At 39.5% G+C, this 17592-nt stretch overlaps 1 protein-coding gene across 1 annotated transcript in view; it reads left to right on the top strand.

Moving 5' to 3' along the window:
- The window catches only part of SLC1A1 (solute carrier family 1 member 1), a 59294-nt gene extending 41992 nt beyond the window's left edge, over window positions 1-17302 (top strand). The window contains exons 6-12 of the mRNA XM_075488377.1: window positions 1718-1825; window positions 3227-3411; window positions 5472-5579; window positions 10308-10430; window positions 10968-11162; window positions 11677-11811; window positions 15226-17302. Of these exons, the coding sequence (XP_075344492.1) occupies window positions 1718-1825; window positions 3227-3411; window positions 5472-5579; window positions 10308-10430; window positions 10968-11162; window positions 11677-11811; window positions 15226-15472 (1101 nt within the window). The 3' untranslated portion in view covers window positions 15473-17302. The remainder of the gene's footprint in view (window positions 1-1717; window positions 1826-3226; window positions 3412-5471; window positions 5580-10307; window positions 10431-10967; window positions 11163-11676; window positions 11812-15225) is intronic.
- The last annotated feature ends 290 nt before the right edge of the window (window positions 17303-17592 follow it).

Consider the following 17592-nt stretch of genomic DNA (forward strand, 5'->3'; position numbering starts at 1 on the left):
CTATTAAGTCCTTGATCATCCCTTGTAAAAAGACACTGCTTCGGAGCTGGGTGCAGAAAGTGTGTAAGAAAAAATTTTCCCTTTTGGGACAGGCAGAGTTAGAAGAACCATGTCATGAGGATCTATTTCCTTGTTCTTAAAAAGCCTCAGTGTCTGATGACATCTGCATAACTTAGCCCTCACCCCACATGTAATGTCCATTGCCAGACCTGATGATCCATCTTAAGGAAAAGGCAGCCAATTGGTAGAGTCTATTTGAGACATCTTTCAGAAAAAGTGAAATTTGCAAGATGAAAGAGGAAACTGCTGTCTATATATCAGATTTACTTCAGATTCAGTTGTCTTTATCTGTAAATATATCAACTGGTTTTTGTGACGCTCTCTGCTTCCCATTTTTGTCTTCCCCAGCAGCTGCCTACCAGTTTATCTGAGGTTTGTATGTAAGGTAGTTAACCTTTCCCAGGAAATGATGTTAACTGTTCTGCTGTGCACAGCACTGAATGTATTTCCAGTTTATAAAACTTCTTCATGTAGTTTTTCTCGTACGTTAAACATTGTCACCCGACACTAAGGGGACAGACAGGTTCTTTTAGGGATCCTTGGCAGAATGATGACAGCACTAAATTGTAGTTGCAATTAAACCTTTATTTTCTTAACAGGATATTGTGATTAGTATAGCACAGAATTTATAATCAGAATAGCACAGGATTTCTATAAGCAGAACCAGTGTAGTACAATTTTATAATAGCACCACTTAGCTTATGGTTTCTAATCACATGGACCTTCTGCAGATTGGGTCAAATCTTAATACTTGGTTTGCTTTATCAACATAACAGTAATAATCTAGACTCAAAAAACATATAAAAGAAGACGAGTCGCTCCTTCAGTCCTCGGAGGAAGCAGATGACGGTGGAGGCTTCCCTGGCCACCAGTGGGTCACGGGTCTCACTGCCCAGCAGCAGCTCCAGTCCAAGTTCCCCCTTAGGACTTGTAACTGCTTGATTTTATGGACAGTGCTCTGGGTGCTGTTACGCTTCCCTGTTCTGTGGCAGGGTCGTCAACAGCACCTGGCTGGCTGGGTGCCTGGGATCTTCAAGGCCGGTAATAGGGGAGCAGTCAGCCTGGTGCCCAGGAGCCTTGAGGCCCGTAGGGAGCGGAAGAAGAAGTCTGTTCGGTACATCTGCCTGGTGCGCAGGACCTTCAGGGCCTGATAATGTGGGGAAAGGGGACTAATAAGTGACCAGCCTGATCACATAGAATGGCTGTTTGCCTTATATAAAGGCATTAGTTATGCTAACCACATTACCAGGGGTCTGGTTCTATCAGGTGCATCTGCTCTACAGACCTCTCCTGGGGTGGCTGTCAGCAATTCTCTCCAGACTGTTTGTCCCAGCAACACGTCCCCTTGCCATTGTCAGGAGCTGTATCTCTTCCCTCACAAGACTGCACCAGGTCCACAGGGCACCCAAGAGCCTGGGGAGCAGAATTCATAGCATATTATCTGTGAATCACTTGTTTGATCTACAGCATCTGAAGTACAGAACCGTGATGGCTCACATCAATTGGGAAATAACATGTTTGTCTATGTTTGCTACCTTCAAGTCAGATCGGTTCATTTTCCCTTTATTTTTATCTGGCAAAGGCTATGCTTTTGTCCATTCTTCAGTTTCCTCATGTTTCTAAATAAGATCTTCTATTTTTTTAAAAACTTTTCCAGTATAAAACCAAACGTGAAAAAGTGGAAGCTACAACTGGCGTGGATAAAAATAGCTCCACATTTACAGAAGAACCTGTTACAACTGCTACGACAGCAGAGGCTTCAGAGGTGTGACCTTTATTGTTGTATTCCTTCATAATATATGAAGTGGGGAGAAAGAACATAGATTAAATTTGGTTTAGTTGATGTGGTTAGTGATTGAGAAAAGGAAGGAAATGGTACATAGATAAATTTTAGCAAGGGCACAAAACTTAGTAAATGCTAGAGGTGATTATAATGATCTTCAAGTAGGTTTAAGAACACCAGAGGACTCCACTGGTAATTAAGCAGTCCAAAGATAAGATTGTGTGAGAAAGTAATCCATTCATATACTCCATTAAGTGTATATGCTAGTGAATTGTCAATTTGCTGAGAAATTAAAGAAAACAGTCACTGTGGAAAGGCTAGGTGTATATCAGCACGAGATGTTTGAGCAGCAATGAGATAACTGTAAGCCTGCAGAAAGAAAGGAATGGAAAATCACAATAACTTTTTTTAATGGAAAACAAAACAATGGAAGGCATTTTTTAATTAATAGTTTGTTACTCTGCAAAAAAAATGTAAAGAGACAGAAGTGAAGAAGAGGTTTGACAAGGCTCTGATTAGAGGTGTGGAAAGCTTATGGGTGTTGATGGTTTATAAAGCCTAGAATTACACTGGAGCAGAGGGAGAAAGGAATTCAATGGAATATGAGCACAGAACTATGAACAGTACCAAATCAATATGCATTTTATTATATTCCTTCCAAATTTTGTCTCATAGTTATGAGAGCATGAGAACATGAGCTATATGAAAAGACACAAATTAAATCCTGAAGTAGGACGTAGTGAAGAGTTGCACCCTTTCCTTCATATGTTCATACCACACAAACACAGGAATGTGTGAATGCCTACCTATTTCGTAGGAATTTTATGTTATGTGCATCCAATTCTGCTATAAAATATGCAATTTCACTGATTTTGGCTGAACAATAGATTTTAAACTTGGGGCAAAATTGGACACCATTGTCCCAGTTCTTACGCAGTGGACTATTTATCTTACATCTAGACACAAATTCTTGAGTTCCTCAGAAATAACCACAAGGATTCTACATCAGCTGTATTTTGTTCTCCACAGTAGGGAGTGAGTCTTGAGTATATTGAAGGCATGGGTGTGGGTACCTAGACCTTGCCATACTTTGTGTCAGAAGACTACAGAAAGGGCAAAATAAATTAAGGGGTGCTTTATCGCCTGCTAGGTTTTAGTCAGATCTTCGCATAGCTTGAAAATACAAAGCTTTCAAAGACAATTTAGTTCTACCTTCATTCCTGAACTTGCCCACTTGGCACTGCGGGAAAGGGAATAGAGTGACTGGAGAAGAGCTCCATGTCTTTTCAAAGAAAGATCTAAATGTGTTTTCATTTTAGAACTCTTTAAAGTAAATTCGGTGTTTTCAGATAGTAACTTTTTTTTCTTGAATCTAATCTATAGAACAAAACCCAAGAATACAAAATCGTGGGCATGTATTCCGACGGCATCAATGTGCTGGGGTTGATCGTCTTTTGTCTTGTTTTTGGAATGGTTATTGGGAAAATGGGAGAGAAAGGACAAGTGCTGGTGGATTTTTTCAATGCACTGAATGAAGCTACAATGAGAATAGTTCAGATAATTATGTGGTAAGTCCAAAGACATACTGGCATTTTCTAACAATTTCTTTAAGTGGGCTTTGTCATTGAAGAGGTAGGAGCAGACTCATACTTCATGTTTGCTTTTGTATAGTGCTTTACAGCAAAAAACTTTAAAAGAAAGGCTAGTAAAAAGTTTCCTTTCTACAGAATTTGATCCTTTTGAGGAAACTGGAGACAGGGCTTCCACTTACTGTATACTAAAGAAACAGTCCTATTGGTACACAAGAAACCTGAGTTTTTCAGACATTCTTGCTAGAGGTTTATATCAAACCAGTACAGCTGCACTAGTGATTGGAGGACTGGAGAAGCATTACTACTCACATGCCCTTCTCAGTCTTGAACGCCATTCCCTGATAGCCATTATGTTCACAGGATAGCTGTCTGTGGAGCTAAGTTCCTTTAGAAATGTAAATTAATATACAAGCCACAGCACAGAGCAAAACCCAAAATGGTAAGAAAAATACAACTTAGCATCATTTACCTTCTGCTAATAGGTTTTGTGAGACAACATTCTTACAATATTCTCTCATAATATTCTCAGGCAGGAAAAACAATTTAAAAATGTAGCAACTCATCTGATAGTGTTTGGTTGGACTTCACAGATATTCACAGAGCTTTTGTCCATACAGATCACAGTTACAGGATCAGGACTATAAGCACACACAGTCCTTTCCAGAGTTTGATCCTACATGTGGAGTGCCTTGTGCCATTTACTACAGTACTCTGCTCATACCCACGTTTCACACAAACAGTAGCTTATCAGATCCAGCCCTTCCATGGATTTTTCTTCCATCCCAGCACACTGAAATGCCTGTAAAACAGTAAACCTGTCCAGGGTTTAGTTGCACACTTCTTGCTGCCTTTAAAGAAAGGTAAATTAGTTCCTGCAACTTGTCCTGTGCTAGGCAGCTGGTTCAGTCCAGAGCTGAGTTACAGCCCCATGAAATAGGCTGCCTCACTCTGCGGCAAATTACCACTAACGAGACCTGAGAGTTAGCACATGCCACAGATACAGGATCCTACCCATAAGCTGACTGTCCATTGTCTTGCATGTGCCTGAAGCTGTGGCTACAGGCTCCCTGTGTTTCTACAGATGTGCGAGCTGTTGCCTTGAATAACAAAGTTTGATGCTGCCAGTGTGAGGAATTAGTTCTGCTTTCACCAAGTTCAGAGCTCAGAAGGAACTAGAGTCCCTGCTTTGCACAGGGATAAGGTACTATTTTATTTGTGAGATAGCACACACACATTTTATAAATTTAAAATTTATATTTTAAAATATATACATTTTATATACTCACAAATTTATAAATTAATTTATACTACTCAAAGCTCTGAAGTGGCAGCTTGTGTCTGTGACAGCCTGCTCACTGGTACCAAAAGGAATACAGTGGAGCTGGTGCTAGCCTAAGTCCTGATTTTTGCCCTGAATTTTCTGTAGGCAGTAGCCCATGCAGCTATTGGTGTCTGTAAGGCATGGCCTTGTGTAAGTTTACTGGAGGATGGGGACCCCTCCATCAAGCAACGCACTGATGACTGTACTATCCCAACATACTAAAATCACTCTTATTCTGTGCAGGTGACCCACATATAGCCCCCAGTGCTGCAGGGCAGCTGCTGTAAGCACAGGAGGCCTTTCCCATCTGTGTGTGATTGCAGAATGCACAGGTATTGGTCTCAGCCCTGCAAACTCCCACCTCCAAGTAAGCTTAGGGCTATGCATAAATATTTGCTGAAGGAGGGCAAAGCTCACACCCCAGCTTCTGTGTATTCTGTGACACCAGGTCATACAGTACTTGTTAGACTATGCATAGGGCTTCATTTACTCTGATTTTCTAATCTTTTTTCATCACCTCTATTGTAGTGTTGCTGCAAGTGAATAAAGTCAGTTGTATAATAGAATATAAAAAAAACCTTCAGTTGTATAATAGAATATAAAAAAAAATTCTTCCACCTGTTGTAAAAAGTTATACTGTGTGAGAAATTATTCCATGGTAAGCATGCAATATTTCTGAGAATGCATTTTTAATTGCTTTATTTTTGCTTTCTAGGTATATGCCAATTGGTATTGTGTTTTTAATTGCTGGGAAGATAATAGAAGTTGAGGACTGGGAAATCTTTCGTAAACTGGGTCTTTATATGGCTACAGTACTAAGTGGGTATGTCGTTTCTTAAAGATGGAATTAAATGTGTGCAGTTTTTAGAGCCCAGTTGATTAGAACTCAATTATCCACAACACCCAGCCTCTTCTAGGTCAGAGACAAAAATTCTTGTCAGTGAAAATTATGTGAGGATGTTCTGAATGCACGTTTTGCTGAATGCATGTTTTGTTTTAAAAAGTCACTGCCTTCCATTCTAAAAAAAGAAAGCAAAGGCTGTTCTTGTATGCATTGTTTCATCTTCTCATCTTGGTGTTGAAACAGATAATATCACTGTATTTTTGAGAGTAGTAATGCTTCTGTTGTTAGATACTAGAAGAAGTTGGAAAAGGGTGAGGTCATAAATTATGGCTTATTGGGGTTTGCCAGCCTATTGAAAATACACGAATATCTGGATTAAGCTGGGCATGTCCATGGGACCTGTGGGCCCAAGGTGTACCACCATAGGCCCCGCTCCACTGCCCAATACAAATGCATAGTAAGTCCAGTGCACGGTAAATGATGCCAAAGACGAAACTGATCCCTTCCCACCTCAGTGCAGAGCAGGCAGCTGACATCAGGAGAAGCCCTGGGGATTGCACTTTGTTAGTTACTCCTTCAAGGCGAAGGTAGCTGGTGAAGCTGCAAAAGCAGCAGTTGCTATCTGAATAACTCAGCCAAGCATCAAAACATTTTTTCTCTTCTTTTCCTAGACCTTTGGTTATGTAGAACAGTCTGGGGTGGAGGAGGTTACACCAGCACAATGTGGAGCCTTGCAGATGCGGAGCCTTAGAAGGGGCAACTTAACTGCTCCAAGTGATATAGGTTATAATACTAGATCACTATATATCTCTGAAGACTATCCTACAAGTACCCTCTTGATAGATAAATGGATATTACAGTCCCAATAAGTTAAATGCATTTAAATTTCTATTTCCAGTTCAGTGAAGCATAACTTCTAGGCTGTCTTGGTTCATTGCCTTAGCATCCACTCCTATAATTCCTTCAGTATACTAAGGATTTATTCACGTTTTGTCTAGAGGCTAGATCCAAAGTTGTTCAAGAGCTTCTTTCCCCCCGCTTTATGCATATGCATGCTATTTTTCAAACGTCATTCATACGCATTCTGACAAGCAAGCAGAGAGAAGGGTAATATATTAGTCTTAAATCCAAACTTCTCTATAAATAGTCAAGAAGGATCTCTTTTTTTTGCATTAATCTTTGCTAGATGATCGTATTTATTTCAAAGTTCGTGTTTTGTTTTATGCATAAGCCAGTATGTTTGGACTAGCTGTTCAAAAATCATTTGGGATTACTTTCTAAGTAAAAATTACAACTCCAGAAATAGCACTGAATCATGACTTTCAAAATGTTACAGAGATGAGTGCAAGTTATGTTTGTCTAATGCATAATGCATTTTTTTGTGAGTTCCCATTTAGACTTTGAAAAGAAATAAAATTGTTAAGGGATGCAAAAGTTGATGTTTACCAAGAGACTGTAAATCCATATTTTCTATATAAACTATAAGAGAGACCATGACCACAAGTTAGGTAGAAGTCATTTATAGAATGACACTGTATCGCTTCTGCAGGTTTTCTATGTTATAAACTCCCGTTAACTCAGAGGAGGATTATGTTGGATGGATTATTACTGCCCTTTGACTTCAGTTTTAGATCAGGTAGCAAGTTTTACAGTTTTAGATCTGATAGCAAGTATTACGACTGCTTACCTATTAATGGTTACTATTTGTACTGTGACAGGGCATATCTTCCTTGAGATGTGTGTGAAGACACAGTGCCTTCTCCAGAGTACTTCGATTGTAAACTACCACTACATATAGTCTCCCAGTTGGCTGGTAGCCATGGGCTTGGCAGGGACAACAATTTTAAGTATGTTCCCAGGTGCCATCAAAAAGATTGTATATAGTAAGGGTGCCCACATTTACATTCTTGGAGAGAAAAAGTCTGTTCTACTGAACCCTTGGACATGCCACGATTTCCCCTGATGGGTGCTAGGGTAGATCTGTGCAGCATTTCTGTCTCTTATGGGATGGCCTACAGCAGGTGATGTGGTGGTGTGGAGAAGGGCTAACAGCAGCACATTCTCTGCAAAACTGACCATCAGGGAGGGCACGTTGTAGTCAGATTACAGGAGCAAAGATGACAAGGTACACACAAGGCTATAGGCTGCAGGATAAAGGTGCTTGTTCTACATTTTCCAGCCTGCGAGAATACCTTTTTTCCCACCTCTCGGCAAACAGGAGAAGTTGTGCTCTTTCTTTGTTTTGGTTTCTTAAGCACTGCTGTTCCCACCATCTTTTTGGTTTTCATCCTTATTTGCTTGACCTTGTCTGTTTGCAGTGTGTTCTCTTCATCAGCATCTTCTGTAGCTGTCTGTCTATCATCCTCCCTTTAAGCTTGATCCTGAGAATTACAGGTTATCTTAAACATATTTCTTGTATTCCCTATCACAAAAAATGTGCAAGAGCATGAGGGCTGGTGTGTCTTAGCCTCCTCTTCCTTTCCTTTAACTTCCCTCTCCAGCTCATCTTCTCTCTCACCTTCTTCCCAGCTTTATTATTCATGACCTTTCACATTCTCAGCCCTACCAGCTCTCATCCACCATTGTCTGCAACACTTCTCAGTCTTTATGTCTCATTCAGGGCACCATGAGGGAACAGACTTCCCTGAGTACCTCTGCTCCAATTGGCCCTAAGTGTCTTCAGCCTCTCACTTTTAATGGTGGCAGTGTCAGGATGAGGACACGTTAGCAGTCACAGAGGAGGAAAATCAAAGTAGGAGGCATAATACAAGTGTCAGAGAACTCACAGCCCGAGGTGGAAAAAAGAAGGAAGCTGCAGCAAGGAGACTCTCTCTTGCCTGTGCCTTTGTCTCTTCTGAAAGCAGCAAGGCAGCTGCATCCCTGGATGCTGTAAGGAATGCCAGTTTGGGATTCTGAGGGACAAGGTTCTTCCTATCTCAAAATTGAACGCTATTAGAATTTCTCTTTTCAGTTACTGATCATGACTTTTGGCTGCTTGCTGTGAGTTGCATTTCATGCATGAAAATAAATATTAATTCGAATTTGTTTCATGAAAATCAGTAGTAGCGAAGCAGATATGCACAAATACTTTATTTTGGATAATGCCATGTTCATGCTGCCACTAAAAAAGTGCAGATGTAAATTTTTCAGAATAACTGTTTGGAAGTCAGTATGCTTCTAGACGTAGACACACTTGAAATGTTTACTCTCATCAACATTTTGTTGAGACACCCAACGACACTCATACCACTTCGTATTTTTTTCTACATCTTTTGCAGAATTCAGTTTGTTCTCAGGTACCATTGTATAAATTTAGGTTTCTTTCTAGACTTCTTTACAAAATTTTATCAATACATGTTGCGTGCTGTTATTGACATCCCACTAAATAAATCATTTGTTCACATACAGAATGAAAACTTAATGCTTTTAAAAAGATAATTTTTCCAGGGAAACAAATAGTTAGGTTTTGTGGGTGATTTTTGGTCCTGTTGTGGGTTCCTGTACTGTCGCTATTGCTCTCTTAATTGACCATCTTTGGCAGAACAAATGGTACCATGATTTATTGCTATCTTTATCATCTGCTCTGAAATCATAAAGCACTATTACAACACAGTAGCATTCACAAGAACATCTTGTGAGGACAGAATAAAAATCCCAAGGTCATACATGACAATAGTTCTGGGCTTTATTTTTCCAGGCTATAATAATTTCTTTCCACAAGAAGCTGATGCTGCTATAATTGCTGGTGACCTTGGAATACAGGCAATCGTTCACAAACCCTTCACATGTATTTCATTTCAAATATACTCACAGCAGGCTGTTTACCTCTAATCTTAATGCCCACAAAGCTCTGCATTCACGTGCATTCAGGATTAATGCACAATGTTCAAAATTAATGCACAAGTTGAAGGATGAATTTGTCCCTGAGACCCACCCAAATATCCAGGCAAATACACCTGGGCAGCTAAAGTCAAGAGGACAACTGGATCTTTTGCATGTCAACACAATTTTACAAATTGCTTCAAAAGACAGTATTTCAGCATCTTACAGCATTAAAGATGGTGAGACTACCTATATCACATTTGTACAGTCTGAAATACCTCACTACATTTTAGTTGTAGACCTAAGCTTACACAGTTTTCCACAAAGTAAGTGTGGACTTTTTTATAGGATCATGTTTGAAGTTTCTGCAGAAAGATGTGGACTTCATCTGTCCCTGATTGGGAAGCATACTTACCTTTAATTCCAAAATATTTTCTATAATAAAGGCAGATAAACTTAGAAAAATAATTTGGTTTGTTTTTCTGATTTGTCTCTAGTCTGCATTGTAAGGATTTGGCAGCAGAGTGGAGTGTTTTATGGTATTTCAAATCACCCTCTGCATATCAGTTTAAATATTATTTATTACTTTAGTTTTCTCATCAGTTTGAAATTATTTCTAATATATTAGTTAATTCTTGTTCTACTTTGGAAAGAAAGACAACTAATAATGTCTCTCCCCCTTCCAAAAGAAAGTGTAGAACAGCATTAGTCTGCCTTTTTTTTAAGATGGTATACTCTAAATTTTGAGCATAAGTGTCACTAAAGTCACCTTTAGTGTTTCATAAGTGTACTTGAGGACAGAACTAGATACCTATTATCACTGTCTTATTAAAACAAGGCACTGAGATGGATCCATTTGTTTAACTAGCCCATTTTATTTTGCAGACTTGCAATCCATTCCACTATAATTCTGCCACTGATCTACCTAATAATAGTAAGGAAAAATCCTTTTCGGTTTGCCATGGGGATGGCTCAGGCACTTCTGACAGCCCTCATGATTTCTTCCAGGTAAACAAAAGAAACGTTTATTTTCAGTAATGTTCTTAGTAGTAATTGTTTGGGCTCTGATTTTATTGCTACTTTGTTACATACCCTGATTTCACCTGGACAATTCTAAATGCCCTGGAGGTTGAAATACTGCTTTCATCACTATTTCTGTAGTACCCAGCGGCACTACAGACTGCGCTGGCCTTACACCAAATGAGAGTTTGCCACTCTGAGGAGGAGACAGTTCTTTGCCATTCGGTTCATTAGTCACAGACTTGCTAGAGTTTAAGCTGTTGCACTGTGACTACATGCATCATGATGATTTTACCATGTAATTTTGAGGATAACTAAGACTTTGTTATTTCTTTCCATAATTAGAAGGCATAATAAAAGTTACTTTGCTTTAAAAGCCAACTCTCACTTTCATGGTGCAGCCTTCCTACCTGCCTTAGATCTCTGTTTGAGTCTTAGAGCAGACCAGGCTCTGAGGAAAAGGAAAGATAAGGGAAATGGTATGCTGTTGCCTGTGCTTACTTTGTGTGTTTATCTATGTGCCAGTTCAGCAACTTTGCCTGTCACCTTCCGCTGTGCGGAAGAAAAAAACTTCATCGACAAAAGAATTACCAGGTTCGTTCTTCCAGTTGGAGCTACCATCAACATGGACGGCACGGCTCTTTACGAAGCAGTAGCAGCTGTATTTATTGCACAACTGAATGACTTAGAACTGGATATTGGCCAAATAGTTACCATTAGGTAAGACTGAAGCCATCACACACATTTTGTTGGAGGTGGTTTTTTAATGAACAGTACATTAACATACCCCATGGGAAAGTTGAAACTATCATTCACAGCACAGAAAGTAACAGAAATATTCTCACTTCTTGGCCCAAGGCCTTGCCTGTGCTACCTGATTGAGGAGGTGGGATGGGCCAGGACATGCAGCTGGTATACAGCATCGTTCTGGAAATTGTCATTATTCTTCCACTGCAAACACTTGCAAACCCAACTCAGCCTCTACGTCTGACCTGTCCACTTTGCTTGTTAGTCATGCGTTGCCAGTTATTCTGCAGCGTAACCATAACAGTATCTATACATGACTTGTCCTGTCAACTTGTCACCAGACTTTGAATAGATACTATTCAAGAGGAAAACTGGAACATTTGGGCTTCTTTCTTGCAGTGAAATAAGCCTATCTGTGCCAGAAAACAGAGTTTCTGTGAGCAACATGTATTCTGAATGCTTTTTCTGGGCTTTCTTTGGGATTTAGTGTCACAGCTACAGCAGCCAGCATCGGCGCTGCTGGCGTCCCCCAAGCTGGACTTGTCACCATGGTGATTGTACTGAGTGCCGTCGGCCTTCCTGCTGAAGATGTTACTCTGATCATTGCAGTTGACTGGCTTCTGTAAGTTTAAGACACTTGATATTTGATTATTTTTCTTTTTTTTAATGTTTACATAAGTTGTGTGGGAACATGTGGGTCTGAGAAAGAAAGCAAGAAAATAATTTAGGACCGTTGCAGGAATTGGACAAAGATTCTTCTTATGGCCAGGCTTGTTCAATATAGATTTGAATGCAGTAGTGGCTTTAATTCTGAGAGAAGTCCTACTGCATGGCATGGCAGTGAATAACCTCACATCCAGAGGTACTCTCAACCTTAAAATAGCGGCCACAGCATTAATAAATCATGAGCATAATACTCGGGAAAGACAAATTTGACAGTACCAAGGAGTGCCTCCGGAGTGTCAGTTGCCACCATATTATGCTAAATTCATACACCATTCATAAAAATCAAATGCAGCCACAAGCAGAACATCTCAGCTGATTTCCACAACGCATGTAAAATCCATACACTGGAGAAGAGGTAGTGGAGCACATCATGAACTAAGCAAAGGTGGTCCTGGACTCCACATGCACACACACACGGGCTGTACATCGGTCTGTGCTGCCAGTGTTACTTTGCCAGGGCTGTTCTGCACTGAGAGTTTTTTAAAGACCCAGACCCTTGATCAACAGCCACACACATGCAAACTCAGAAAGCATTCTTTATGCTTGATCCTAACTATCTCACCTCAGAGCACATCAAAACCCATCAGTCCCTTAATTAAGCAGCTCTTTCTGGAGAGAAGCATTTTCACCAGAAATCGTTTGTGTTCAACTTACACCAAGATGTTTCTCTGCTACTTTTGCAAAATCCCAAAGAATCACATAGGGTATTCTGCGGTTCAGAAGGACGTCAGTGTTCAGTTTTGTCCCATGATTCACTGGGAAAGAGTAACAGGATTCACAAGTTAAGGAGTATAACTTCAGTTTGTAATACAGCTTTTTTGCCTCCTAAACCGTGCGAGCTTTAGTGCTCCGACCAAGGTCTCGTTCACCTTCAGTAACTCGGCATGGATGGTATTTAATTGGTATCAATGCAGAGATCTTAATCATTTCATAGTCTCTGCATGTCTTTTTCTTAGGCTCATATCTACACTCAAGGTAAATGCATTCCTGTTCCTCCCCCACCCTTTCCAATCATTTTTTGGAAGGATTTCTGGCAGCAGCCTATGTATTTCACAGATATATAATAATTTATTTGATTATATAACTCAGTTTTGCAAGCTGTAGAGAGAAATGCCAGTCTCCAGAAAACCAGGGCTGTTGAATGGATCCAAGAATCAATTCAGTTTCTGTATAAGCCTAATTGCTCCAAACAAAACAGTTCCAGCCACAAGTACCTTCTCCCCATCAACTGTCTGCAACAGGGTCTAACAGGTTTGTTTGCTGTGCTCCACAATCATTTTGTTTTCTCCAGCTCTCTTCTTTTCCCAGTGGGCATTTAGTTTTGTTAAAGATGGTGAAGATCAGTACAAACTGCTGGCTCAGAGCAGGTATCTAAAGAAGGGTGTAAGAACAGAACAAACGTATATGGTTCTTTTCCCAAAGTACTCTCCTAGCCTCCTGCAAATTGCAGCTCACAGAGTTCCTGAGCTAGAGGTGGTTTTTATTCTAACAGTTCTCGATAGATTTCTTCTTCTTCCATGAATGCCACATTGCTTTTGGGACCCATATAAACTTTTAGATTTCCACAAGTCCTGTGGAGAGGAATTCCACAACCTAACAATGTGTTGTGCAGATACATATTTAATTTTGTCTGGTTTAATCTACATCCTAATCACTTTATTTGATGCCCTCTAATTCTTTTATGGGAGTGAGAGAGAGAGAAAGAAAACAGTAATTCCCTGTTTCTCATAGTAATCATAATTTTACAGGTCTGATCTCATCTCCACTTTGAAAGTCCACAATTTATGTGATTCTTAGGCACAGTATGAGTATGTAGAAGCTACCTGTTCCAACATGAAACAGACAAAGAATTCAAGCTGTTTCTGATTCTAATTGAGATATTTTTCAGATTAAGGTGTCTTGCTGTGTAAAGCAAATTAAAGATTAATTCCATGTACCAGGGATCATTGGCAGTGCGTTTTGCACCTCAGCAGATGGAATGCACATCATGACACCACGTAGATTATTAACACTTTCACCATTTGTACTTATTGCCTAAAATGTATTATTTTGCAACCTGCTAGTAGTAGCTCATTAACAATCCTCCAGTTAATTCTGAACTTACCAAGGTTTTATTACATAGGCTTGAGGAGTACTTCCATGTTTTTAATGAAGAATAGAAAAATGTTGAGAATAGAAGTAATATGAAAGATGAGTTTCCAGTGCTGTTGATTTCCTCATTTATCACACTGATCCTACCAGACCTCACTTATCACACTGATCCTACCAGAATTTTTCTTTCCCCCTCTCTCTTCCTTTCCCTACCATATATTTCCTTTCCACATGGAGAACACATGGGCTCTTAAAAAGAGCTAAAAGCTCTCTAAAGAGCTAAAAGCTAAAAGCACTGGAATTCAGCAGCTGTAGTAGAAAAATACGTATATGAGACAAGGTGGTTCACTTCACTATTGTTTTTGCAGTCCCTTCTATTTGTGAATATATCCACCTCAACATCTCTGCACAGACAGAGCAACTCATTCTGCCACAAAGCCCTTGCAGTGCTGTGTAGCTGCAAAGAAAAACAGGGAAGGATGACCTTCCACTGTCCCTACCTTACTTCCACGCCAATTTTCAAACTTAGCTATATTGCATGGTTTTGTTGCTCCTCTGCCAAGTAGTGGCAGATTTTTAAGGCCTGCAAGTCACATTTCTGTTGGGAGAAAAATCAACAGTACAGAAGTGTCATATTTCTTTTAAGTGATTTGTTTAATACAACTTTGTACTTCAACCTTTTAACAATGAGAAGCTAACAGAAGATAGCCTTTCCCATTTCCAGGGTTTGGGCCAGATACTGAAGATACTGGGCTAGGCGCTCCTCGGGCTGAGGAAATTACTGTTAGAAAGACAAAAGGCACAATGCAGACTCTTCTGCTGCACCCCACAGTCTCTCCTCCCAACAAAAGCAGTCTCATCACAAAGAGAACCAGCTGTGTAGCATACTTCAAGGCCTGAGAAGTGATCCCTACAACATTTTGTAAGGCTGTGCACAGCAGTGTGATTACTGCTCTAACAGACTAGTGACGTGGCTTGCAGTTTTGCACACCCTGTACAAAGTAATTTGTCATGAAAGTGACTCCAGGTTTCTTCAAATACATGTGGGGAAAATTCTGTTTCTTGTTCTACAAGATTTTTTTCTTTTAATTGCAGAATTACCCCAAATCTGCACTGGGAAAAAAACAGCTCTGCATTTGCTAGAGTAGCTTACTTTTACTAAAAGGATTTTCTAAGTAATGTACAGAATGGTTTGTCTGACAACATTTTTGTTCCATAGGGATCGATTCAGAACAATGGTGAATGTCTTGGGAGATGCCTTTGGTACAGGGATAGTGGAGAAGCTCTCTAAAAAGGAGCTGGAGCAGATGGATGTCACCTCTGAAGTCAACATAGTCAATCCTTTTGCCTTGGAAACAACAATACTTGATAATGATGAATCAGAGACCAAGAAATCATACGTCAACGGAGGCTTTGCTGTAGATAAGTCTGACACCATATCCTTCACGCAGACATCTCAGTTCTAAAGCCAGTAGCTTTCAGGTAAAACAGGAGCACTAAAGGACACGGCCATATGCAATATCTCAAAAAGCTTAAAGGGTAATTGAGAATGAATTACATCTCACATGCATTTGATTTACTACACAGACTCTGATTCTCCTTACCAGTTCTGCCCCCTTGTCATCACCTCTCCCAACAACTGGAACTCAGCACATTTAGTCCTTGCAGATAGGCTGAAGAAAAAGACAGTTTTAAAATACTTTTTTTTTTTTTTTAAGAATATACACTATTGCTGAGGCTATGAAATGCCTCTTTGGAATCAGCATGCTCGTAAATGGGTATCTTAGCTGGGACAGCCAAACGAGTTTTACTCAGGAGTAGCACAGCATTTCACATCTTACCCATATTACAAAGCACCCGTGTGAAATCCCTTTTAACATCCTTGCCTTCTAAACAGATTGCACTGTATTTGACACCTACTGTAACTTGATCATGTGCCAAAATACTCATTTCTGCAGCTGAGAGGATACCACTGGGGTGATTCAGGAAGGAACAGACCAGCAAGGCCTTGTAATAAGTATTTTACTGTGCACAGGGTTTCATTTTTCTTTAATTGTGAAATAATTGGGCATGGAAGAATTTCCAGTGTTTATGTATCTTGGTTTCCCCATGCCTTTCATGTGAATGCCAGCTGCTGGGATTGGCCTTCAGATGTGAAATAAGTTGCTGTGGGTTTGCCCTTCTGGCATTTGAAGAGTTTTTGTAACGTAATACTTCACCAATTTAGGTCCACTTTGATGACCTCCTAGTACATTTCCATCAGAAGCAGAAGTAAGTCCGTTTACTGTTGTTCACCTTTGACTCTTAACGAATATTAATCAGCCCAAAAGTAGGCAGAGGTCATGAAGATGAAAATAGACTATATAGCAACGCATAGTGCAAATTCTAAACCTTCCCTCTTTGGAATAAAAACAGATAAAATATCAAGAATATAGGAGGCATACCTTTTTCTAGAAAGAAGCCACTGTCACTAAGCTTTTTACACAGACTGGTTGGTTTTTTGCTCCTTGGTTCAGTTTGCCAGCTGAACATGCAAGTTTGTAGCTGCAACACTACTACAGTGCCAACATGTCAGCTAAACTGTATCTTATGAAGCATTTCTGGACCCAGAAAGTCATGTGTTCAGGTGGCTTGCTATGGGATAAGAAACACCAAGAACTTCCTCAAAAGAAATACCCATTTTCTAAAACATTTTATACATGATTTCCATGGTGCAAAAATCACTCTCTCAAGGGAGGAGTTGCTGTAACAAATTTTTTTGCCTTGCACATTAAAGTCATTAGCCATTTTATATGTAAAGTAAACTGAAATTCATAAACAGTTCTTTGTTTGTAAATAAGCTTGTGGTAAACGTAAAATTGCACTCATATGCTAACAAAAAAACCTTCAAGTTCCTGCAGTGTTATATACTCGATTAAATCCTACTTTTGTATTTAAAGAAACCAGAAGCGTGCCAAAGAGAACTGATTAAGAAAAGAAAATATTTACTGTAGGTTTTGATAAATTGCACCTTAAATCAACAAGTAAATGAGACATAATACTGTATTTAAATTAAACATTGTAAACTATATGGAAGTGTTAATCTAAGTATTGGTATGTTTATACAAAATAAATAAAACATACAGATTGAGTAAATCAATCTTTTACCTGTGCAGAAATAGTATGAGACAGTCTTTATTTGTACAGTTTTGCTTACGGGAGGAAAAACCACACCAGTTTCCACAACTAGCCTATAATCTACGCTTTGTCCTTCCTTTGCTTTTTTAAGTCGCCCTTTTATGATCACCCCATTATGTAGTCACCCTGTTATGATGTACTGTGAACAATGTTCCTAACGTGTTCTAAATAAATAATTTCTCTCTTAACTCTTGCTTTAGCCTACCATCCTCTCCTTACTGTAGAATATTGAGTTCCTTCAGCTATAGCAAGAAAAACAAAACTGGTTAAATTTAGGATTTATGTTATCTTCACTAGTGACTCAGCTGTAGCTTTGGTGAGAATTACTCTCTTCTTCCAATAAAATAAATGCTGAAGAGCACAGTGCTGAGATTGCAAGAAAACCCTCTAACTGTGGATGATCTGGGTT

Source organism: Mycteria americana, chromosome Z, assembly GCF_035582795.1.
Source record: "Mycteria americana isolate JAX WOST 10 ecotype Jacksonville Zoo and Gardens chromosome Z, USCA_MyAme_1.0, whole genome shotgun sequence".
Taxonomy (NCBI): domain Eukaryota; kingdom Metazoa; phylum Chordata; class Aves; order Ciconiiformes; family Ciconiidae; genus Mycteria; species Mycteria americana.